Source organism: Pseudopipra pipra, chromosome 1 (assembly GCF_036250125.1).
Source record: "Pseudopipra pipra isolate bDixPip1 chromosome 1, bDixPip1.hap1, whole genome shotgun sequence".
Lineage (NCBI taxonomy): Eukaryota > Metazoa > Chordata > Aves > Passeriformes > Pipridae > Pseudopipra > Pseudopipra pipra.
This window is the reverse complement of record NC_087549.1, coordinates 86642845-86664890: the sequence shown is the minus strand read 5'-3', so window position 1 is coordinate 86664890 and position 22046 is coordinate 86642845. Positions and strand designations below refer to the sequence as shown.

Genomic DNA, 22046 nt, shown 5'->3' with positions numbered 1-22046 from the left:
TGTACTGAGGTTCATTTACCACACGATAGTACAATGAAGTACACCAAAAGTGAGTCATCCTCTCATTATAGCCTCATACAACACATAATTAAAATATAAGGGACTCCCACAAACTAAAGTAATTTTAGAATTTTCTGCATGAAGAACATGTATGGTCCTAATATTTTCCAATAATTTAACAATTTACTGGTTTTATTTTTAAATAAGAACACACTCTAAGAATACTAATACCAACTCCAGGAATTTATATCTTATGCACTATGTCAAGGTGGTTTAAAATTTAGCAGTCACTGAAATCACATTCAGCTTCTAAGGTCCCCTTCCACTCCTGACAGTGCTTCCAGCTTCTTTTCAATGCCTCCCCTTCACCCCTAACCAAGACCATCACCTTCCACTCTCTGTTCAAGTAGGTCCTTCTCGCTCCTCTCCCACACAATAGCTCTGCTTTCTGTTTCTTCCACTGGCAGCAGCTGCTCCTGCACACACCATCCAGACACTACTAAATCATCGCTGGAGAGGGGAGAGGCCTGGGAGAGCTGCTGCTGCCAGGCAGGGCACACAGTTGCAGGATGCATGGGACACCTACTGCTCCTAGCAATTTCCCTCCCACAAGCAGGAGCACATAGCCTGGAACCCTGCGAGGTAGGAGAAGGGAAGGACTTGGGGACTTGGACTGCACTTTCTGTTCAAATGGTTCTCCATCTCTTTGAGAAAGAGCAGAAGACTCCCAGGATAGATTGTCTGGGACCAACTCTACCTGTGACGCGATTGTTGGGATGAACTGCTATATGCAGTGTGACTTGAGTGTACATATAAAAACGTGATAAATGAGAAAATAATTCCTTCAGGTAAAAGGAATGATCCTGCTGTTCTTTCCAGTACCATCACTGAAAAAGACAAAACCGTCACCAATAAAAAGCATTTCCCCCTCATCTACTATAACTGAGAAATACTGGAATCAAGGTTTTTGGCTTTAGTGTTTTATTTGATCACTGAGAATAAAAGCTAATTGGGATCCCTGTGCAAACTAGGGATCTTACAATTTACCCTCATTATGAAAATTCAGATGTGAAGGAGGGTATTACTTCCCCCATTAAGGGAAGACTAGAGTATACTCCCATTCTCATCCCTTCCTCTAATGGGTTTTACCCTAACTCTAGAATTTTTTCCATGAATGTAGATATTCTGTCAACAGAATTTCAATTGTGTATTTTTCTTCATAAATCTTCAGCTTGCTACACCACATTTTTAAATACACAAATTAATTTTAAACAAATCAACTAAATGCCTAAGAAACTTCACCACTAAGAAACAGTATCATAGAACCATAGAATACCAGGTTGGGAGGGATCTCAAGGATCATCTGGTCCAACCTTTCTTGCAAAAGCAAGGTCTAGACAAGATGGCCATCACCGTGTCCAGCTTCAAAGTGTCCAATGCTGGGGAATCTATCCCCTCCTTCAGGAAATTATTCCAGTGGCTGATTGTTCTAATTGTGAAAAATTTTCCTCTTATGTCCAATCTCCCCAGGAGCAACTTGTACTCATTACCCTTCATCTTTTCCATGTGGTTCCTTGTAAATGGGAGTCTCTACCTTTTTTGTAGCCACCCTGTAGATACTAGAACACAGTGATGAGGTCTCCCTAAGCCTCTTTTCTCAAGGTTGAACAAACCCAGTTCTCACAGCCTTTCCTCATATGTCAGTTTGCCCAGGCCTTTGATCATCTTTGTAGCCCTTGGACCTTCTCCAGGCTGTCCACAGCTGTTTTGCATAGTGGGCACCAAAACTACGCACAGTATTCCAGGTGTGGCCTGACAAGCATTGATTAAAGTGGAATAATGACTTCTCTGTCTCTGCTGGTGATGCCCTTGTTGATGCAGCCCAGTATCCCGCTGGCTTTCTTTGCCACAGCAACACACCGCTCACTCATGTTGAGCTGCTTGTCCATCAGGACCCCCAGGTCCCTTTCCACAGAGCTGCTCCCCAGCCAGGTAAATCTCAGGCTGTGCTGCACTCCTGGATTATGTTTTCCTCACACTTGTCCTTGTTGAATTCCACAAGGCTCTTGTTTGCCTGCTCTTCCAGCCTATCCAGGTCTTCCTGCGAGATGGCTCTCCCGAAGTGTACACTTCCCATTCAGTTTGGTACCATTGGCAAACATCATCAGGGCACATTTCACCCCATCATCCAGATCACTTATGAGGATATTAAACAGTGTTGGGCTCAGTATCGGTCCCTGGAGGGCCCCACTTGTGGCAGGCTGCCAGTCTGAAGAGGAGCTATTTGCCACCACCCTCAGGGTGTGGCCTATCAGCCAGTTCCCCACCCAATGCATGGGACACCAGGCTCAACCATCACACATTAGTTTCTTTAGGAGGTTGTGGGAAACCGTATTGGAAGCCCTGGAGAAATCCAAGCAGACAATGTCCACTGCTCAACCCCCATATCCACTGAGCAGGTTACTTGGTCGTAGAAGGCAGTCAGGTTTGTCAAGCATGATTTGCCCTTGGTGAATCCATGCTGGCTCTTTCCAACGACATGCTTCATCTGACCTGTGGTGGCTCCCAGCAGGATTCATTCCATTCATTCCCTTTCCCAGGGACTGAAGTAAGACTCATGGCCCTATAATTTCCTGGATCCTCCCCTAAGCCCTTCTTGTAGATAGGGGTGACATCAGCCTTCTTCAGTCTTCTGGGATATCCCTGATACACATGACTTCTCTAAAATTATGGAGAGCAGCCTGGCGGTGATGTCAGCAGCTCTCCTAACACCTCGGTTGGACAGTGACAGGGTTCATTGGTGTGTGGGGGTCGAGCCTCTGTGACAGGTCACACACCAACTCTTCCTTCGCTAACAGAGGGTCTGTGTTTGCATCCACTTGGATTTTGGTTCCCAAGGCTGGGGGCCCAGCAGTGCCGGTAAAGTTGGAGAAGAAAGTATTGAGAACCTCTCTGCCTTTCCAGCACTCTTGGTGACTGTTCATTTCTGTTTAACAGCAGGTCAGTATTTTCCTTCTGTTTCTGCTTGTTGTTTCCATACCTAAAGAACCTTTTTTTGTAGTTTTTGACATCTCGGGCCACTTTCAATCTGAACTGAACTTTTGCTTGTCAAGCTGCACCTCTGCACACCCTGTCAATGCCCTTGTAGTTCTCACTGGGTGTTTGCTTTTCCATCTGCAGTATGCTTCTCTTCTGGCTTTGAGCAGACTCAGAAGCTCACAGTTAAACTAAGGGCATTTCTCCCTACTTCCCTCATGTTTAAAGGGCATGAATGGTTTTTGTGTTTCCAGGAGAGCGTTCTTGAAAACCTCCCAGTACTTGCTGGCTCCTTTATTCTCCGTGGAAGCTTTCCACAGAACCCTTCCCAGTCAAGCTCTGAGCAAGCTGAAGTTTCCTCTTCTAAAATTGAAAACCTCTGTCTTAGTACTAACCTTCAATGTGTTCAGCAGGACCCCAGACTCCACAATATTTTGATCAGTGAAGCCAAGGACATTACTAGCAGAGATGTTACAATGTAGTATTGCATTTCATTTGCTGATTTGTTCTGTTCAGTCATTTCAGAGTATCTAACAGATGTGAACAAGACTGATTTGAGGTACAACAAACACTAGGATTTCACAGCAAATTCTGCAAAATCTAAATTTAAAAAAAAATAAAATAACACCAAACCGATTTGCCTACCTTACCTCACCCCCTACAAAAACATTTTACTGCCAAATGAAGCCGCAGTACAATTAGAGCAGAATTACAAGAGTATCTGTGAAAACTGGACAGACACCAAGGAACTTACTGACCTATAAACAAAGTCTGTAAAAGCACACAACGATCATATAACAGTTCATATCACCCTGCAACCAACAGAAATCCTCTTTAACTGCTGAGGATTGCCAGGGATGCCAGAGTATCTCAGTTTTCATCCAAAGGCTCCAATAGCCTCCCCAAGGGCCTTCCCTAGGCCCTGACACAGTCCTACCAAACTCACAGCAGTGCAGAAGGAGAATCTAAAATTGTCTCAGCATAAGGCCTATCCAAAGAGTATATGAAGCACTTATAAGAGAAAGATAGGATAATATTTAAGTATATTAAAAAACTCTGACACACAAAAGACTAAGATGTTTGAAAATGTCATCATTGAGTTTGACTAAGTTGTTAAAATATCATAGTATAGCTAATATTGACATTGGTTAAATACTAAAATATTAGCCAAAATTACAGAAGGAAAAGTGTAGAGATGTTAATGTCAGGTCAACTACAGACCCACTGATTGACAGTTTTATCCTAAAATAAATTTATTTAGTATTACTCTCAACCTTTTTAACTGTAAATATTTGCCCTATTTGTACTACATTACCCTACTGGTTTGTAATTTATGATACACAATAGTGGGGTAAGAATTTCTTCATATTACATTTTAACTGAAAAGAATCTAGATTTTTTACTGTTTATAAAATTGTGTATTACTGATATGCCTAAAATATCTAATAGAGAATGGAGTGCTCCTTAACATGTCATGCATCAATCACTAATCTACTAATATACCTTATTAAATTATGGCACTTCAAACTGGACTATGCCAACAAAACAGGAACAGGGAGACTCTCACTGTGACAAGATATACAACAGGAATTTCTTAAAGATGACCGTTGTGACAGAGTAAAACTCAATACTAGATAAGAAAGAACTTAAGAACAAAATATCTTAACATATCACTGTAACAAGTCCATTTTCTTCCTCAAAGTTTCACAACAAGCTGAAAAATAAAAATCAGTGAGGTATACTGATTAGTTTTGGCTTGTATTACTTTATCAGAAGACTTAGTGCTCAATCTTTAATGTTAGCTAGTTAGATCTGTATTAGGAAATGCAAAAAGAAATCTGGTTTTCAAAACTGCAAAGCATAAGCACTTCCCCATGGGGTCAACAAACATAACAGTTATCTAAACCACTTGCTGGAAGAAAAGAAAAAAGCATAGTATTGATTTGTCATGTTTCCTAAAGCCACTCATGCTTGAATAGTTTTACCCATTGCTTTCAAAGATGATTAAATATAATACGCTTGCTACTTTTTACATTTTCTCTACACCATCTAAAGGGCCGTTGAATTTAGCACTCCAGAAAGAGAAAGAAAATCTTTGAAATAAACATTTCCTCTGATTCTTAAGAACAGAAACTAAATCAAGTTCAGAAAACCCTAATTTCAGAGTATTTCTTCCAAAATAGGCCCTGGCTCCTGACCCAGAGCTTGGGAAGGCCCTTCACTTACTATCATTACAGTGTTGTACTACATGATCATTTGAGAAAACCCATCCTCTTGCTGTACAGTTATTACACAAGACCTTTTTTATTAATGGTAAGATTTCTGATTTGTTAACCTTTTAGCATTTTTTAAATGGAAAACTTCGCACTTCCCAAAAGGACATGGGGTAAGAAACACTTAAATTTCTTTTTTTTTTTCTCTCTCTCACATATTTGAAGAAGTTTTTTTGCTGCTCCACTGTTTGTGCTCAGAAAGGTCATTTCTAAAAACACATCCCCAACCTGACTGACTATACAGCACCCAATAAAGCTAATGGAACAAAAAGCATTGTCAATGTGCAAAGCAAAGAAACAAGAAAATAAAATGTCCCATTCAAAGATGTAACTTGTGTTTTGAATAAACTTTTAAATATTTAAAAAAGTTTTTCAAGCTAATTGCCTACACACTCACAGAAGGTAAAAAAAGACGATTCTCTAAAGAACACAGAATAATCTGTCATCCTTTGTATTCAGAAATTGAAACAGAAAATCACAAACCACACAGTAAATTGTTTGAAATATCCATTATTGCCATCTTGAGTTTGCCAGCTTGTACTAATATAAGAAGAAAACCACTATCTTTGAACTCCTTGCTGAAAGGGTGTTGCCCCAAACTGCCACAAATACATCTTCACACAATCACCAACTTTAAGAGAAGCCCTGACAGGCTATTCTTTCCACTTGCTGAAAATTGTTTTTAAATTAGCTCTGTCAATAAAAAGTTATGCTCAATAAAATAAGCATTAGCTTTGCATTTACTGTTGGTTTCAACTCATTCCTGTATTTCTTGGAAGTGCCCATCGAATTTGAAATCTGTCCAGAAAACCAAAGGATGAGGGGAGAACACAACAAATCTGTTTACACTGGAGTGGGTTTTGAGCTGACTATACCAAAGCAAAAGAGGATGAATGACAATCAGCATTCTTTACTTAAAGCATCTGAACTTTGTAGCACTTTTTTTTCTAAAATAATTGTTTTACACAGTTCTATAAGCAATTTTTTTAAAGGAAGGGTGCTTTACATAAGGACCTCAGCAGAAACCTGACCAGAGCTCCACCTTCTCACTGCTTTTCCAATGCCTATCCTGATATCCTGCAATGATCAGAATCTATGATCAGATTGCAATGATCAGAGCAATGATCAGAATCTCTGAACGTCTGCATGGTATAAAAGTAATTCTATAAATAATAGTTGAGTGAATTATTACATAAATAATAGTGGCCAACAATGTTGAAAAAGGTACAAAAATCACTGAATCACAATTTTCAAGTATGTCACAAAACATTTCCATAATTCTGAAGAAAAAGAACTTATATTCTCTGTAATACGATTCCTATAAATACTATTTATTTCCATTATCCTTATAAATGCTGAATTTTCTTTTAATGGCCATTACCTCTTCTTCTCTTGGTCTCAAATATGTTTTACGAACAGTTCTCAGGACTAAATGGAAGCTATAACAAAAGTTATTATCTTTCTCTTTTGAATTTGACACCTTTTGATTTCTTTAGATGTCTCCTTAACTTATTCAGTTCCAGAATAGAAATTTCCAATTACTTTCGTCATTATTTCATCACATCTATAATTTGTTTCTTCTCCAATATCTTTTCCGTATTTCCTTTAGATACATGATTTTTTAACAAATTATTGAATATCCTCTTTGTTCCTGTTGTACCAGCTTTCATCAATGGCTTGGCCTAGATTCTCCAACTGTGCCAGCCAACATGTTACATATGGATTCATTATACAGCAAGCATGACTGAAGTGTAATAACAAATGTGTGTGACAAACAGAGAAATCTTGAGAGCCTCTTTAGTCCAATATTAGGCCAAGTCTTCTTGGAGTTGCCCTTAGAGTGTTCAGGTATTCCTATCTGCATCCCAGGCTAAAAATTCTGTTAGAAAAATGATCAGCTGAAGTTCTCTTCCTGCTGTTCATCATTTTGCTTAGCCTCCTGCTTTAGATATGTCCCTCTGAAGTTTCTGTTTTCTTATGTCTTAAGTAATAAAGTGTTTCTCTGCAAGTTTTGTACCTTTGCTGCTCACTGCAACATCTTTTTTTAAAAAGAGATCACTAATAAATATAAATAAACACAAATTCCGGTGTTAATCTTCTGACACAACTACAATGAACCACTAAGCCTACTCTGTTTTCCATCCTTCCAGTCAGTTTTTTACCCGTCTTTTGAAGCAAAACTACTTACTTTCTTTAGTTGCCTCTTTCAAGGAAAATTTTCAAAGAAAACAGGTGACAGTCTGTATTTCTTTATCTATGTTTCACTGAGATGTTCAAAGAACTCTTAATACAACAGTAAGATGCTCTCTTTCCTCCTCTTCTTCCACATTAAATTTTAGAACTTCTCAGTTTTCAGATGTGTTCAAATATAGAATATTATAGTTCAAAGCGCCAATGTTTATGATTTGTCTTTGTTTCCTAAAGGTATCTAAAACATAATAAACTTTAAATCATTTTAAATTACAAATACTTACTAAAAACCAAAAGCTTTTTTACGCATTCTAAGGTTGCAAAATTAAGAGTTACTAGAGCAGAATCAATTTTTTGATAATTTGTGGCCTAATGCATTTTAGTGTGTGTTCTTAAGTGAGTTTATAATATAAATGTATGTACAGCAGATAATTTAGATATTTTTTATTTGAAAAAATGCATACAGTATTACAAACATATGGCTTCTGTATTTATTTTCTTTTAAATAACAGTGCTTTGTTGTATTATTATTAATAACTAAAGCAGCAGTTTTGGATCATGATTATGCCACTTTGAGTACTGAAATTTCTCCAGCTGGGTAGGGAGTATAGTTATTACAGGGCAATATAGGATCTGGCTATTGTATTAGTCATCATTATATTAAAAAAAAAAAAAAAAAAAAAAGATATTTTTGCAAACACCTCTAACATGCAAAGCTGTATCCAGCTGTTATTCCAGCAGCTAGCCTTAAAAAAATTGTTTTTTGAATCTTAGTTTTGCATGTCCCTCAATCTAACAACTTTCTTTCACAAGCATTGATGTAAACAAACTATTTCAGGTTTTTTTTCTTAATTGTATGATACTTTAATCCCCTTGTAAGTCTCCATATGAGGATGTTTTGTTGACTTTATTTTAGGCAGATAATGTGATCTAGGCAAATCTTCCACAAACTGTATTATGGTCATTTTAGTCCATTTTTTAAATATATTTTTGTATCAAACTATTAAGATTAATCTTCTTTTCAAGAGAACACAGATTCATAATGACAACTGCCTTAGCAAACATGCATTCCATCCACTTCACAGCCTTAACAGAGATTGGAGATGAAACTTTTTCAAAAATTGAAACAGCAAGAGAAAAAAAAGTTGCTGGTTCCTCTGCCAGGCACTCCAAAAGGCACTGCATGAGTATTTCTGATTGCGCTTTACATTTCTGCTGTATTATCAAAAGCTGCTCTGAACTTCTACAATTTTGACAACGTTGGATGGAAAAAAAAAGTATCTACCTTAACATTTTTGTTCTATCATTCGGTCTGATCTTCAACACATTTTCTCTGTGTAGACGTATGCAAACTAGGTTGAAAGTGAGCCCTGTAAACAGAGCCTTTGCTTCATTGTGCTTCATCTTTCCTAAGTTTTGACACAGCAGGTGTGACAAACCTGTCCTCAGAATTTACTTTTGTCCCATGTTGGCACATGTGCCATAGGAGAACATGATGGCTGATCATCAGTGAGCCCATTTGAGCAGTCAATCATGAGAGATTTAGACTCCAGACCCTCAGTCCGTGTAAACTGGTGTAATGTCAGAAGAACTGCACAGCTACGAGCTTTATGTTTACCCGTGAGCCTGCAGGTGTAATACAAATTCCAGTGAAAATAAGAGGAGTTTTTCTATCAACTTAGGCTGAGGTTTTTATGTCCAAACTGAGAATTTATTGAGAAGTCTCTTACCCTTTTTAAAAAAAATATGTTTAATCCAGAGTTTCCTGTAAAGGTTTTTCAGGGACGGAATTAAAATGAGGAAAAAGCATGTGTCTGTCTCCCTCCCCAGGGACACATCCTGTCCCTCACTGTCACTTCCAGAAGGCTGATAAAAATAAGCCTGTCCTTAAAGGAACAGTTGGTTAGGCCACATCTCTTTCTCTCTGTAAATATTTATATATATACACACACACACACACACACATATATATCCCATACCTGGAATTGGGGAAGGGAGGAAAAGGAATGGGACCACTCTTTTTCAAAGTAACTACATTTTACACTAGCTTAGTTGTATCAAAAGCCTACCCCAATGTAACATCCGACTGAGGCATCTCTGTTCTGAGTAGTGAAGGACAGCAGAAGGCAGAAAAAGAAAGAAAAGTCAGTTATGCCTTATGTTCTCAGAAAACTAAAGCAAACCCTGCACTTAGATCCTTATTATTATGATAATCCGTTGACATAAACCAATATGGTCCTGAAGATGAGAGATTTTCACAGTAAGTTCTCAATCCTGGAACTCCATGTAAAGTAACAATAACATGTACTACAAACTGCACAAGCAGTTGGGCAGAGGGGAGACAGAAACCAGAACAGTATGGGATAACAGATCAGTTTTCCACGACATAGACCATCCAGTCTACCACAGAGACCATCCAGTCTACCACACTGCTTAACACTTTTGCATTTATACTAAGCCAGAAAACACAGATAAAAAAGAAATTCACAACAACTCAGAATATTATTTTAGTTTAAAGAATCTGAAGAACTTGAAAATGACACAGAAGCAAATTTTATGTTAGGTTAAAATGTTGCAACACAGTGCGAATAAGGGACATAATAATGTGAATTAAGAAATAAGACCAAAATGAAATTTCTGGAGAAAAATCAAGCCAAAGGTACCTTTAAGGTTGATGTAATGAAAACTGCTTTACTCTTTACTCTTAGTGATTTGCTAAATGCATACACAACTGAAGATACAAAATTTCACATTGCTGCATTTGACAAAGAAGTTTAACCAGTAATTTCAGAAATTAAGAGGGCTTTGCAAAGGACTTTAACCCACTTCATAGGCTTTTGTTTGCTCTAAGAAAATACTTGGTTGCTTTCCAGATCACTCAGCAGAGATAAAGTCACCATCCAAGTGCAACGTACAAACACACTGAAAAAGGAAGTTCTTTTATTTTGAATCACATTTGACTGCATAACCAAAAAAATCCCCAAAAGCCAACAAACAAAATGAGGGCTCAAAACTGCTTCTGTCCTTTCACGATGTGAAAAAGAAATCCAAAAAAACTGTAACACATCATCCCACCTTTCCTTTAATTGTACTGTCCACTCTAATTCAAACAGCAATGAACTGTAACTCTCCATTCTGCTTTATGAGAGGATTACATGCATGGCTTGTGATCCACCTGGACAAATATGTGGTTCACACCCAACACACCTTTGTCAACTGCTGTGCTCTTCCCATGGGACTCTTGAGGGTGGCCCATTACACTGGTGACAGTGAACTGCTCCTCATGTAAAGTCCAACACCCAGGCACATACAGGGAGAGGGGGAAAAAAAGTAACTGGGGGATTTTGGGAGGGAACTGTGTGAGCTCCCCTCACCCTAAGGGACAGGGAGGGACAGAACTCCTTTCAGCTTGGCTTGGTATCTTATTGAGAAACTACGTTTCCACCCAGTTCCAGTTGCCTCCATAATCCTTTCTACACTTGATTCCTGCTGAGCCTAAAGCTATCAAACACTTAACGAAATAGACACTGTTTTCCTTTGGTGTTTGAGTGGATTTTTGGTTTTCCAAATCTATGTTTTTTAATCCCATAAATTGCTTTGGGGAAAGGAGAGAACAGGTAACAAAGAGAATTTTAAGTTCAGTCTTTTTTTTTTTTTTTTTTAAATGTCTGGCTTTTCTCTTGGTGACAAAACCACTGGTTTGAGATAAAAATAGCACCAGTATCCAAGTGAAAAATCAGCAGACACCCTTGTTCCTTGTAGAGTGATACATCACAAGCATCTTTGGATTGTCAGTCTGCTGCTCCTGCAAATTATTCATCTAGACTAATACGTGCAAGGAGGGAGATGCTCTAATGCCACCATGAACACTGGTAGTGCTTGTCTGTCTAACAAGTGATGTAATTCACTGCATTTCTCGTATTTCTTCTCTTCCCATATGTAAGAACCAGCCTGCCTTATTCTAATTATAACAACATATGCAGCTAGATGTGCTTTTCTTCCTCATTTTATACTTTGAGCTTTGCATGCCTTTCTGCCCAAAATCTCCCTTCTTGTGGCATTTATTCTGAATTGCATCCACATGTTGGACATAGCTACCTGAATAAAAACTGCAGCAACTATAGGGTTAACCAGAAAAAATCCCAAACAAACAACTAGAATTTGCCAAGCAATGGTATTCACCTGGTTTATGGTCCTTCCTAAAACAGAACTTCCCTGGATATTATGAGTGTACTATGCCTAAAACATTTTCAAAAGATTTCAAAGCTACTTTTTAATGCCATTTTAATGAAGGAAGCTTTCAAAAACTTTAAAGGTATCAAAACCTATTGTTAGACCTGAGGCCGCTTTTTGTCTTGCCTAGTTTTGAGTAATATGCATTGACTGTATGGGCCACTAAAAACTTTTCCACAACATTTCAGTTCTTTGATGGTGGTTTTCTGTTTCATTCATCTAAATTCAGGATTGCTTTCATCAGCTTTTAGTAACAGCTGATGATCACCACTTTTATTATAATTTAAACTTAAAAACCCAGAAAAAGCAAGGCTGGGGAAAACAAACAAAGAACAGAGTAAACAATGAAGAGTTTCACCATCCTGAGCTAGGACTCAAAAATCAACAGAAGTCACACAACTCAAAAGCAGACATAGCAATAATCTCAAAATTAGGAACACTGTTTTCATATTAAAATTTTAAATTATTTTTCCAATATTACTTCAAAAAATCTAAATCTATTTCAATTTAAAAAGCTGACTAAAGCTTTTTGAAGTGTAATATGTATTTTTCTAGAATCTTTCAAAATTATGCTTTACAATGAGTGATTTCTGTTTCGATGAACTTGGTTTACCAACAAAAATATCTTGATAAAAAATCCCTAAACCACCTCAAGTAAAAAGTTATTTTTCAAAACATGCCTTTGTCTTCCTGACAGCATCCTCCAAGTGGTAGTAGGAACTCTTAAAATTAACAGAAGGTGTATGCGGAGGAGGTGGGAAGTTTGGAAAGAGTGCTTCAAATGCCGGATCTATCATCCGTATTATTAATATGTCAGATCTGGTGCATATGAAGATGCATTTCTGTGCAATGAATACCTCCCATGATGTATGAATCCTGAGGTGGTGCTGAAAATGTGATGAGGTGTCCATTTAAGAAAGAAGGAATGTCCTGAGTAAGGAACAAAACAGGATCCTGAACTGCCAACAGCCCCATGCAGGGGAGGGAGGCATCTATTTGCTACATTTTTAATGAATAACAGTGTGAAGCTAAAAATAAAAACAGCAAGGAGAAGAGCACATCTTTAATGAAGAGACAGGCAATATGCCAGCTCAAGAAGCTTCAAGGCTAGGTGAGCTCTAGGAGACAGGGCTATTTCTCTTGGCTTCTCCCTAAATAAAGGTCCACTCAGGCCATGCATAACATCTGAGTTGAAGCCTGGGCTTCCATGAGGAAGATATTTGTCAAAGAAATTCTGAAAAGCTAGGAAGAGAGAGATGTCAGAAAAAAATGGAAATTTATTTTTCTTTTGCAACTTTGTCTCCAAGTTTTATCATCACAGAAATAATGCATGATTTGAATACTAAGCCCAGAAGTGTTGCAGGTGAGCACAACAAAGCCCTAATAATGCTATTTAGCATCCATTTCCCAGCAGACTGCACAGCTCAGCTTGGGGATGGGTAGTGGTGTATCAGGACAGAGAAGGAAAGCCTCAGTTAATGTACTGATATGTCTCCAGCAGCAGACAGAAGGTGGAACATATTGTGTATGTTCCATCCACCACGTATTGTGACTATCTCCTTGGCTCTCCTTTTTTTGATCTACACCTTAAGATCTCATGAACACGTACGTGTGAGAAAAATCTCGTATTGCCATCATCCCTAGAGTCAGTCGAAAGCTTTCATTGTTAGTTGTCCAGGCAAATGCCTAAGAAGAGCTGAAGGAAGTGGCGGCAGTTGAAGAAATTTTAACACCTCGGTGAAACAGATAAATGCACCTCAGCTAATATCTTCTGTGTCACTACCACTCCTGTGCAGGTTTTTCCACTTCCACTTGATGCCATGCAGCTGGGCCTTCGCCATACCACTAATACCAGAATGAAAGGTTGGAATGATTTCATCTGATCTACCTAAGAAGGTCCTTCATGTCCCCATTTTTTTTCCTGGATGCCCTAAGGCAAAAAACCAGCATGCTGATGGCAGCACTTATCAATCATTACATTAGAAACACCACCATACTCCAAAATGCACATTAATTGTCACAAAAACACACTCCTCTACCTCACCTACACAGAGAATTACATTCTGGCATCTCTTGCATCTTCCCTTCCAGCTTTGTTTACATCCTCTGAGATTTACATTCCTTCTTTAGCCCATGCAAAGCAAGAGATATTCCTGGCATCTGTGTGTCCATTACCATGGTTACCTAGTTCATCTGCAGCAAAATGGGTTGGTCCATGACCTGACACCACAGCTCCAGAAGTATACTCCTCCCTTGTCCACCGCTTTCCAACCTTTCCTGCTCCAGCTACTTTTTCAAAATATTTCAAAGCAAACAACAGTGGGGTACCAATACAAACACTCCCAAAGTCTTCAGCACATTTTTCTCCCTATATAGTGTATCTAAGTGTGTTTTTTGGCAGGCCCGGTCCTTGAAAAATTTCAGGCAATTTTTCCAGCAAGCTGTCATCAATAGCATACTTGCAGATCTTACCCACTGCATTTTATTTGAGGATGCAGTATTTACTTGCAAATTTTAACTTGAAAATTTAGCCTTAAAAGCATGCTTACAAGAACACTTGTGACTACACAACTACCTGGGTCTGTCAGGGAAGAACAAAGGTTTGGGGCATAAGAATGAGGAACATGTTCTAAACAAGGGTCTCAGCTGGATGGGGAAATGAACAGCTTCCTCCCAGAAAAGCAGTTTGGGTTTCTTTGGTATCACAAATTTTACAGCACAAATTGAATTAATTGTCATCTACTAAGATATTAGCAAGCCAGGCATCACTCCTAAATAAGCGCCCAATATCAAATGAGGTATAAACAACAAAATATTGATAAAATATAATGAAGACAGATGTCAAACCAGGCAGGAGGCATATGTATCTTCACAACTGGCTCAAATGTTCACTGAAACAAAGCTTATCAGCCGTTTTTTTTTAAGCAACATCATTCTCACAGGTTTTTTTCCAGGTAATATTAATAGCAAAATAGATATGTAAACTGCTATGAAAAATTCCTGCTCACACCATTCATCTGTTCCCATAATTAAAGTTTCTAATATTCATACCAAATTTGACCTACTTTAATAAACTTAAAGCAATGATGTAATCTCTGGAAATGGTACACTAAATAGGTGTACCACACAACGTCAAGGCAAACACAGATGTATCTTATGGTGATTCTGAAAACACAAATACCAATGAGTCTCTGTGAGGAAACCAAAAGCTGGTAAAATTCGAAATGGCTTTGTAGTCATATAGTTATGTAAAATAAAGTTGTGAAGTTCTCCAGACTTAACATGGCTGAAATAGAGTGGGTAATTTGTTTGCATCTCAGCAGCAAAAAAACCCCCAGTCAAATGACAAACCAACACAAAACCGACCAACTCACACACCTACCTTTTCCATTTATTGTTAATGCTGATGCAATTGTGGCTGTTACTGGCACTGGCAATTGTGGCACTAATGGATGTATCCTTGGTCGGCTCCCCATTCTAGCACGCTCTGCACCAGGTCCTAATAAAGCTCCCACCGGTTTTTCTGCTGCTACTTCTGGTGCTACAGAGTCGTCTTGATCCTGCTCTATATGGTCCATTTTATCCGGGCTTTCATTCTGGAAGCCATCAACTGTTGTCCGACTCTTAATTGGACTTTTGGGCACTAGGATTTTAATACCTGATTTTGCAAGGTCCATATTTTTCCGTCCAGAAAGAGATGGTGAATTGTTTTTCCGGAACTTCTGTGCAGCAGAAAAAAGTTGATTATTTTTTGACTCATGTTCTTTACTCATAACTAAAGATTTAGAAGATGTCTTTGAAAAAGAACTATTGGTAGATCTAGAAATTTGTTTTCGGGCATTATTTGGAGAGGTCCTGTTTGTCCTGGTTAATGTGCTTTCTTTCTGCTTTTCATTGTGGCGTCTGTTAAATTCATGTATATATTCCTCACAATTAACAAGGTGCTGTTCTGGCTCCCAAGTATCATCGTCACTGTCGTATCCTTTCCATCGCACCAAATACTCTGGTTTTCCCTTCTTGTTTTTCCTCTTGTCAACAATTCTCTCTACCTGTTAAAAAGGAAAATTAAACATTAGACATGGACAGATATACAACTCAAGGGAGTAACTTGCATGCAAATAACTTTTTAAGTGTAGACAGATTTTAAAATATTCTTGTAGCTCCATAGCTTACAGTCTTTCACTGCTGACTGGACACTCCTCTCTTTAAGCTTCAGATTGTTACTTTCATCTCAAAAACATGTTCTAGAATACCAAAATTGTTCTTCACTAAGTATTTTGCATGCACAAGAATCTGAATATGACATATTAAAACTGACAATCAGCACTGGCCCCAGTGAAGCTCTTGAACCAACTTCAATGGGGATAGGATTTCCCTCTCTGAATACAGAGGTCATGTTTAAATATGCTGTATAAATACAGTGTGTTTACCCTACAAAACTTATCAATTTGATATTGTTTGAATAATTTGCTTGTCTAGCATAAGGCATATGTGAGAATCTCTTACTTACAGTGAGCTATCCTTTAGCTACCAGGGACAACATAGAATAGCTCAGGAATTGGGGCAAGAAGATTTTTTTTTTTAGAGGCTTTTTGTGAGAACAGAGAACATTTTGGCCAGAGTTTTTGATACACATACTTGAACAAATTACCATGCCTCACTTATCTGCAAATAGAGATGATATTTATGTCGTAAGTATTAAGTATGCACATGCTACAACTGCATGTGGGACCCACAGGCTGGAGGAATTCAGGCACTGGGGTAAAGCAGACAGGGCAGACAGCAGCAGCTGCAAGGACAGAGGCTCATGCCTCGGACCAAAACTCATGCCAATCACGCTAATCCTCCAGAAAGGAAATTCTTTTATCATAAAAGAGAGATAAATGCAAGGCTAGTCTCTAGGATTTCTTCTTTTTATTTCCTTTTTCCTACCCAGGCTGATTCTTCTGGTAAATCCGCCATCCCACTTCATTTCAGTTATGGGACCAATACAGCTTTCTTACCCATCTCTCTCTTCTTTTTGGTATTAAAAACGAAGAAAAAAAAAAGGCAGAATTTGAGACTATCACTTATTAACTTAATTCCCAGCCCTTCCTGAACAAAGACAATGCACAGAAGCCAAGATTACACGTACCTAGAAGAAGCTCTGAAGAAACAGTAACATTTACTGCAGTGGTATTAATGAAATGGAATGTCTACAGAACAGTTTAGAAGGATGGAAGGAAAATACAACTATGTGTGGTGCACATATAAACGGTATGTGATTCATTACCAAGTCACATCACTGCTGACAACAGATTCTCTTAAGAGTGCACCTCAATTGGCATGTGGCATGCTAGCATAATGTACTCCCTGGTTTTCAACAGTGAGGTTAAATGACTACTATTACTATAATCTCATCAGCAATATAGGGACATACCCAACAACTGCATGTGACTACTTGCAGGTGTTCTACTATGCTGTCCCGTCATTAGGATGTTGCACAGCTCTGTTTGCACAGGTCTTAAAAAACTCAACCAAATCAACAACATGCAAATAAAAATCAAACACAAACTAGCTCTACCTTAGCCTTCTTTATGACCTGAAGAGCTGAATATATTTTTATAGAGAGAAATGCAATACAAATTGTCCAAAGTTTATTTAAAATCTTAAAATACCTTAAAACTATTTTTATTGTAGTTCTTTAACTTTTTAGTAAAGTTACTGCACTTAAAAAAATATGCATTTAGAAAAAGGAAACTTGTTTTTTCCATTAACTACTTCAGAACATCTTAGAAGAAAACACAACTCCAAATAAGAAAGATACCGTAGAGAAATATGCCTTCAAAATTTTTTTAGTGGAGATTGAGTAAAAAGACCTTCAAGTACTAAGCCAGAAATGTTAAATTAAAAACTAAAACCAAACTCATGAATCAAACTTCATATCTTGTCAAAAAAGCAGTTACTGCTATAGTCTTGCTTATCCTCTCTGCCTCTCTCGACCTTCTAAAATAGATTTTAAAAACACAATTCTCAGAGAAAGATCTCTACTACTAGCAAGGTAATTTTATTTTCTAACAGGAAATCTTTGTAACAAACAGCATCAATTACTGGGCACAAAGTTCTGCTACAGTCTTTCAATAGTGAAAGGCCACCCATTAAGGGCATGCCCTTTTCAAGCAGGAAGCCATCCCTCTCGTCCAAAAAACCAGACACCTTGCCGAGATAACAGATGAACTCTAGAACAGGAGATGCAAAAATCCATTCTTAACCTGATGATTTATGGAGCAAACAGAAATGCATAAAGAAAACCGTTATATTTAGCTGTATTGTCCAAGCCTGCAACAAAACCTATTTTGTCATTGCTCTTCTTGATTAAAAGGTTTTTCTCCTAACCCTTTATTTCTTCTTGAATACATTTTTTATTTTATTTATAACACAAAAAATATAGCAATTAATCTGTGATATGCAATTTATCATGCAGCTTCAGAGCTTTACTGAGGGACTCTTTGGATTGTTTTCGTTTGATTAGTCTGACTCCCCTAGAAGGACTTGAAAAACTGCTCAGGAATATTCTGCCTCAATACTTTTGCTGATGGTAACAGCTACATAAGTGTTTCTCATCCAGATTTGGGAGCAGAAAACTGGAATGCTTACAAAATACACACAGAGCTTGAGTATAGAACAAGAATAGGAATATCCATCCTGAACTAGTGGTTTATTTAAACTGTTTCATGCTAAAAACAAGGACTACAAACTTGTGCCTCTCTTCTACTGAAAAAGAAAGCTTGTCCAAGTCATCCATTTCTCCTTTGCTTTACAGTGGTGATTTGACATGAAATACAACGCAAGACACCTCGAAGTCTGATGTTAGAAGATACCAATGATTTACACCCGAATATTAAAATGAAAAAAGAGATTGTAACTGGGTGGGTAAAAACATCTACATTCCTACTTCCTGACACATCAGTCTTGGTGTGCTTTGATGATATGGCTACCCTGTTGGAACAGCTAGGCAGCATCCACACAGGCAGTATTGTTTCTCCCTGTTATTGCTGCCCTGGAGCTGAGCTTATCTTATGCCAAGTTAGTTCAGAGAGTTAGAACCTGGCAGAGTGTCCCTAACCAACGGGAGAAGAGCAAGACCACATCCTTTGCCATAATCACACCAGAAATGCTGGCAACAACTGGTGACAACTACCATTTCTACAGTATTCCATGCCTTCTGCCATGGGACAATATTTATTTTTAGTAATTAAAAGGTTCTGTACTGCAGGATTTGCCATCCATTGTTAGTTTTCAAGTGTTGAAGAAGAATCAAAACAAAATGGAAAATTATATAAAAAAAGAAAATATAAAACAGGTGTGAGGGAAAGTTATCAGGCAAACTATCTGGGTGGCAAAAAAGTAACATTTCCCAGTTTATTTTAGCATACTAAGTTGTTACTTTCCCCACCTGGGCGATACTGATCAATGACACTCAAAAACTTAGCCAGCAGAAAAACTGACAGAAAAACAATGAGCTGCTCAGAAGTACAATCCAACAAGGGTGAAATGCACAAATTATAATCCCACACACCACAACTGTAGCTGAGATGGTAAATATCGCTTCCTTCCATAAATGTGGCGAAATTGGTTTGTGCTTGCTTCCTCTCCCCGAGGATTTTAATAGCTTTTATTAGCAAAATATACTGCATTTACGCTACAAAAAACCCCCAAACAAACAGACAAGAACAAGATAAGCTTGCAGGTTAAACTGCTGTCTGACTACAGCTGCACCAGGTGGAAATGTCAACACTGCAACTCCTCCTCCCTGTCCTGTGCTCAGAGACAACAGCTCCTCCCCATCTGTCACAGCACAACTTCTGTAATTATTCCCTAATGTAGTTCTGTCAAAGTGACCTGGTTTAGATATTAAGAATACCTGAGCTAATGTAGGCATCCTGAAATAACTGGTTTGGAGAGCAGCTGCTTTTGCGGTATGTTCTGACACATCTAAGAGGACTGCACCTTTCAGCAGAGGACAACAAACACCTATGAGCTGGACAGGTCCAGTAACCTCTTTGTCAGAAAAAGGACACCCATCCTTAATGCCTGATGAAAGATCTTTAGTTCAGGTCAATAAAAGTAAGCAAGAAATTCAAAAGAACGTTCTCAATTTAAAGCATTATAATTTGGGCACATTTGTAAACTCTCTGTGTAATGCTCTCTGTGTTTGTGTGTGTATATACATAAGTATGTTATATATATAAAAAGATCATGCTTTAATTTAACAAAACATTTAAAGAGATTAAACTAAAGGTACAGGTGTGGGGAGCAACAAAAACCAGAATGAGCAAAATAAACCTACTTGGGCATGTAAATATTCAATGAGCACTGTCTTGTTTATAATAAATCCTTTTTGCATTCCCATTATGTTCCTTTCTGTCCTCACATTCATGTCAGGCTAAATTAATTTAAAGTTAGTAGAATACAATCTATTTGACTTTATCTGTTGTCTGTAAACTATAGAAGTCCTTGTTCTGTTAGCTGAACGTTATGTTTACACTAGCGTTTTGCTTCAGAGCAAAAGTGCAATTCAGAAGCAAATCCTTTTCTCCTCTGCACTATTCTGCTCACTGTGCAATGGTTTCACAGACCAGTTTTGGTACCTATGATGTGGATCCTTTATGGAGAAATATAAACTGGAAGTGGAAATGTACGAGTGTAATGGTGTTATCTGTCATGCTTCAACCCCTAAGGGGACACACAGATCCAAGCAAATAACAGCTCTGAACAGTTTCAACACACATAGTAGCACCGATATTTGATCCTGAGAGGCTCCACTAAATCTAGTCCAAAATAAAAGTGCTGCACAGCAGAATATGTAGAGGTGAGGGTCACAGCACCAACTGCTTCACTCTACTGATTTTCTCCACTTGAGCCAAATTACTGCTGTAGTCACTCCCCCAGTTAGAGACAGAAGCTAGAATGCATGCAAGCCTTATGTTACACACATGTATGTTCTACAAGCGAACAATCATCCTTGCTTAAATTGGAAACTCTTCCACATACAAATGGGACCTAAATGATCATCCATAAGCAATCAGCAATGTTTATGAGTGATTATATCTTCTATTTATTAAAATCTTGAAAAAGTCAATGATAAGCAGTATTCTAATACTTATTGTAAATAAAATAAATGCATTCTACATTAAAAAGGAAACTCATATATAGCAGCATACAACATAAAAACCATTAAGTACTAAGCTTTTCTTAAAGGAGAAAGTAGTTTTAGGAAGACAGTTATTCAAAAACACATGTGATGAGGATATCAAAATACACTTGAAGGTCTGTAAAATGTGCACTGAAATCTTCAACGTACATATTTTATTAGAAAATACATAATTTCCAATAGTATGACTTAAGGCCAGGTCAGAGTATTTCTCACTGCAGTTAGCACCAGCAGGTAAATTTTAAAAACAGCTTAGTACATATATTTAGAATATCAAAATCATAGTATTGTATAGTTCTAGTTCAAATGGAATCACTAAAAAATTACATTAGGATATCATATAAATCCAAGAGTTCATCTTCACTGCAGTTCCATGTTGCTCCATTCAGGCTAGCCTGGGAGTGAACATGTAAGCCTCCCACCACATGCTCCTGGAGCTGACTGATTTGATTAGCAGAACAGACTGATTGGATTAACAGTCGATGAATTGTTGTAAACTGAGCTGCTGCATCCTTATGGCATGACTGACCAGAGTGTCTGTACAGTACAGGACTCTCTGGCCATCATGACGGCTGTATTATATATACATTGCTCTGGAAGCCAGAGCTGTACAAAATAAATGCGGATCAGATGTGGACAGATTATTGCCTTTCTGTCAAATTAGCTACAGCAGATGATACAGCTTTGTGTTAGTTTCGTGTCAGCTCTGGGATGAGGGATGATACCTGATCCGGCCCAAAGCCTGCCAATACAAAGTTCACCCACTCGACTGTTTTTGGGCAGTCGGGACCAGCAGGATGAGCTCATACAGGATCATCGCTTCACAACCCACAGCCACTCCCAACCTCCTTTTGAGGAAGCAGTGTGTGCAGTGAGGTTGGAACACATTCATGTCTATGAGCAGGAGTCCCATAAAGGGCTAATAATACACTTCCTGCAGTCCTTCATGCTAGCCGTGCAATAAAGAGAACTCCATACCTCAACCCCCCTTTCAAAAATTAAATAGCTATGCTAAAACAAATATTAAGATTTTTCTCTTTCACAAGCTCTATTTCAGTCAAAGACTATCCATTCTTTTAGGATTCCTGGACACAAGTCATGCAAGAGCTAACTTTGTGGCT

At 38.1% G+C, this 22046-nt stretch overlaps 1 protein-coding gene across 5 annotated transcripts in view; it reads right to left on the bottom strand.

The window, feature by feature from the left end:
• Positions 1 to 22046, bottom strand: part of CDYL (chromodomain Y like) — a 106259-nt gene that overhangs the window by 42776 nt on the left and 41437 nt on the right. For 4 of the 5 annotated variants that reach the window (XM_064663411.1, XM_064663420.1, XM_064663427.1 and 1 more), the window contains one exon: positions 15115 to 15781. The exons of the other annotated variant lie outside the window; for it this stretch is intronic. In XM_064663411.1, coding sequence (XP_064519481.1) covers positions 15115 to 15781 — 667 coding nt within the window. The remainder of the gene's footprint in view (positions 1 to 15114; positions 15782 to 22046) is intronic. 5 annotated transcript variants of the gene reach the window in all.